Source organism: Aythya fuligula, chromosome 18 (genome assembly GCF_009819795.1).
Source record: "Aythya fuligula isolate bAytFul2 chromosome 18, bAytFul2.pri, whole genome shotgun sequence".
Taxonomy (NCBI): Eukaryota; Metazoa; Chordata; class Aves; order Anseriformes; family Anatidae; genus Aythya; species Aythya fuligula.
Genome location: NC_045576.1, coordinates 10,608,742 through 10,611,763, shown reverse-complemented (window position 1 = coordinate 10,611,763; position 3,022 = coordinate 10,608,742). Strand labels below are relative to the sequence as shown.

General features: G+C 43.0%; 1 protein-coding gene across 1 annotated transcript; it reads right to left on the bottom strand.

Moving 5' to 3' along the window:
• Positions 1-635: 635 nt before the first annotated feature.
• KCNJ2 (potassium inwardly rectifying channel subfamily J member 2) lies at positions 636-2,473 on the bottom strand. Its single transcript, XM_032199701.1, has one exon. The coding sequence runs from the start codon at positions 2,354-2,356 to the stop codon at positions 1,073-1,075; it is 1,284 nt and encodes a 427-aa protein (XP_032055592.1). The 5' UTR covers positions 2,357-2,473; the 3' UTR covers positions 636-1,072.
• Between the last annotated feature and the right edge of the window lie 549 nt (positions 2,474-3,022).

Here is a 3,022-nt window from a genome sequence, read left to right as displayed (position 1 = left end):
AGGAAGGGAATTTATTCCCCCACAGAAGGGAAGAGGGGCAGGGTAGATCCCTACCTCACTTTAGATCCGAGTCTTAAGCTTTTAGAATAAGGTGCAAAATAAAGGTCGTAAAAAGAAAAACAAAAAAAATCAAAAGAAAAAAAAAAGTGTCTGAGGTTTGAATTTTTTGTTTGTTTAAAGCAGCCTGTTTCTTTTTTTTTCTTTTTTTTTTTTTTTTTTTCTTAAATAAACTCCACTGTGCAAAACTGTGCATTTTCTTTGGTATCCACTTAGGTAGTTTTAACTTAGTACTTTTTTCTATGTATATATATATATTTCATTTTTCCTTTAGTCAGAGAATTAAATTCTCCCCCCAAAAATCTTAATTTTGCTGGAGGCTACTGATTGGCCTGATATTACATAATGCCCCTTATGTAATTAGAAAGAGAGAAATTGATTCTAGCTATCAAACTACTGGCCTCAAAAGGAGTTTAGACTTCCTGGCAACGTTGGCCTCTCTGTAGTGATCACGAGCTTTTCAACCCCAAAAGTTCAACACTGACTTTTTTTTTTCTTTTTAAATTACACAAGAGAAAATAAAAACTACACTGCAACAAAAATAACCATTTGTGTTCATGTAGTTAGCAGCAGCTTTTTTAAAAAATAATTATAATAATAATAATAAGGCAGATTCTTGCCTTTGTTATGCCATTAAAAACATTCTTGTTCCCTAGAGAGAAGCATTCTGGAAAAAGTTGAAAAAAAAATAATAATAACCCAACCAAAGCTTGCCTGCAAGTTCAAGTTTTGTAAAAAAATATATACATAATTTATTCTACAACATATGTGCCTTCTGTTCATACTTAGACATGTTTAGTGCTTTGTGTTTAGAGTTCATTTTCTGTTGTCCCTCCTACGAGGACAGCCCTAAAACCAGCCGGGGTTTCTCAGGTCTGCTTGCCTTCACACCACTCTTCAACAGTACCGTTGTCTGAAGACTGTTCTGGGCCAACTTCTCAGGTCAACGTGCCTTTGACCGATAGATTTTTTTTATTTTTCCTTTCAACCAAAAGAGAGAGGAAGAGTTTGTCAGTCATATTTCCGACTCCCGCCGTAGCGGCCGTGGCTCTAGAGGCACCCCTGCTTGGTTGTGGTGGTCCATGTCGGGGTGGGTGTCTGTGCTCATGCTCTCAGGCACCCCAGTGTCAATCTCCTCCTCCTCTTTGCTGGTGAGGGCCACTTCGTTCTCATAGCAAAAGGAGTTTGCGTTCGAGAGAATGTATTTCTTTTCTGCTAAGTCTCTGGCACTGCAGATGGGTGTGTTGGGCACTTCGTATGTTTTGTGGAACCTCGAGTAATCCACTTTGTAGTAGTTTTTCTCTTCAAAGAGTACGGGCTCATAGCGGTGGCCCCAGAGGATTTCGTTTGCCAGATATGAGCTACGGCACTGGGTTGTCATGGCAGTAGCTTCCACCATGCCCTCTAAAATTACTACAATTTCAAAGTCAGCATTGTCCATGTCTTGTTTGCTCAAGTCATACAAAGGACTGTCTTCATCTATTTCGTGTACTATTGTAATTGGGGAGACCAGGAATATGCGGTCTATCCCGCTGTCAAACCCTACGTTGATGTCTATTTGATCCAAAGGGATGTACTCCCCTTCCGACGTGATCCTGGATTTGAGGAGCTGTGCTCGCACATGTGCCTCCACCAAGTGGCTTTTCCTCAGGTTCCCGACACGCCACATCAGGCACAGTTTCCCGTCTCTCATGGCCACCACGGCGTTGTGGCTGAAGACTAGAGTTTCGTTTCTCTTTTTTGGCTTAGCCATCTTTGCCATGACAGCACCAATGATGAAGGCGTCAATGATGCAGCCTACTATAGACTGGAAAACCACCATGAAAACTGCAATGGGGCACTCGTCTGTGACGCACCTGAAGCCATAGCCGATCGTGGTCTGGGTCTCAATGGAGAACAGAAAGGCTGCAGTGAAGCTGCTCACTTGAGAGACACAAGGTTTGTTATTCTCTTGATTCTCCAGATCCCCATGCAACAGCGCGATCAACCAAAACACACAGCCAAAAAAAAGCCAGGAGAGGATGAAAGTCAGGCAGAAGATAACTAGCATCCACCTCCAGCGGATGTCCACACAGGTGGTGAAGATGTCTGCCAGGTATCGCTGTCCCTTCTCGCCCACGTTAATAAACTGGACGTTGCAGTGGCCATCTTTTTTGACAAAGCGGCTCCTGCATTGCTGTCTGGTGTGTACCTTACTTTTTCCATTCCCAAAGCCGTTGGCAACGGCCATGGTTGCCAGCTTCATGCCGTCCTCCTCCGAAGACACGATGCTGTAGCGGTTGGTTCGCACGCTGCCCATCACTACTGCTGTGGACTGAGGTGCTTCTGCTTTAGAAAACAGTCTAAGTTTCTGCAAAACCCTTTGGAGAAACAGTTTTGAAAGTTCTAGAGGAACACACACACACAGAAAAACTGGGGAGAGGCCGGAGTCCCCAAAAGCCCTTGGATCAACCAAGGACAGTCTTCTGGCATGCAGAGTTAGCTTAACAAGTAACCGTCATAGAGAGGGCATGGTCTGCAAGAGAAAGAGAAATGTCATATTAGATCTTGGGGAAAAAGGACAATGAATCAAGCCTGCAAGAATCAAGTAAAACGACTCCTCTGGGTCTGCAGGAAGTTTCCTTATTCTTAACAACAACATTTTCTGGAATGTATAGTTCTCTGAATGCAGTTATATACTGACAGAGGTGACATCGTTACTACAGAGAAGCCACCGCTCTTCTTGGTGAAAGCGCTGTGATCATGTCGCAGAAGTCTCTAAGCAATATTCACTTTAAAGTCAAGCATGCAAAGAATCTATCTGCTGCTTACAACCGTGCTTTCTGTTTGTTTTGAAACAAAGAATTAGCTTTAGCCTCCATCTGTTCAAATAAAAATACTGAAGCAGCTTTTAACGATGTACAAGGTCTGTCTCCTGGACTGCTTTACCTATGGCAAACAAGGGAGTGTGCAAAAGGGAGGACAA

Coding starts and splice junctions, on each gene's coding strand:
- KCNJ2 (XM_032199701.1), bottom strand. CDS start 2,356: ATGGGCAGCGTGCGAACCAACCGCTACAGCATCGTGTCTTCGGAGGAG.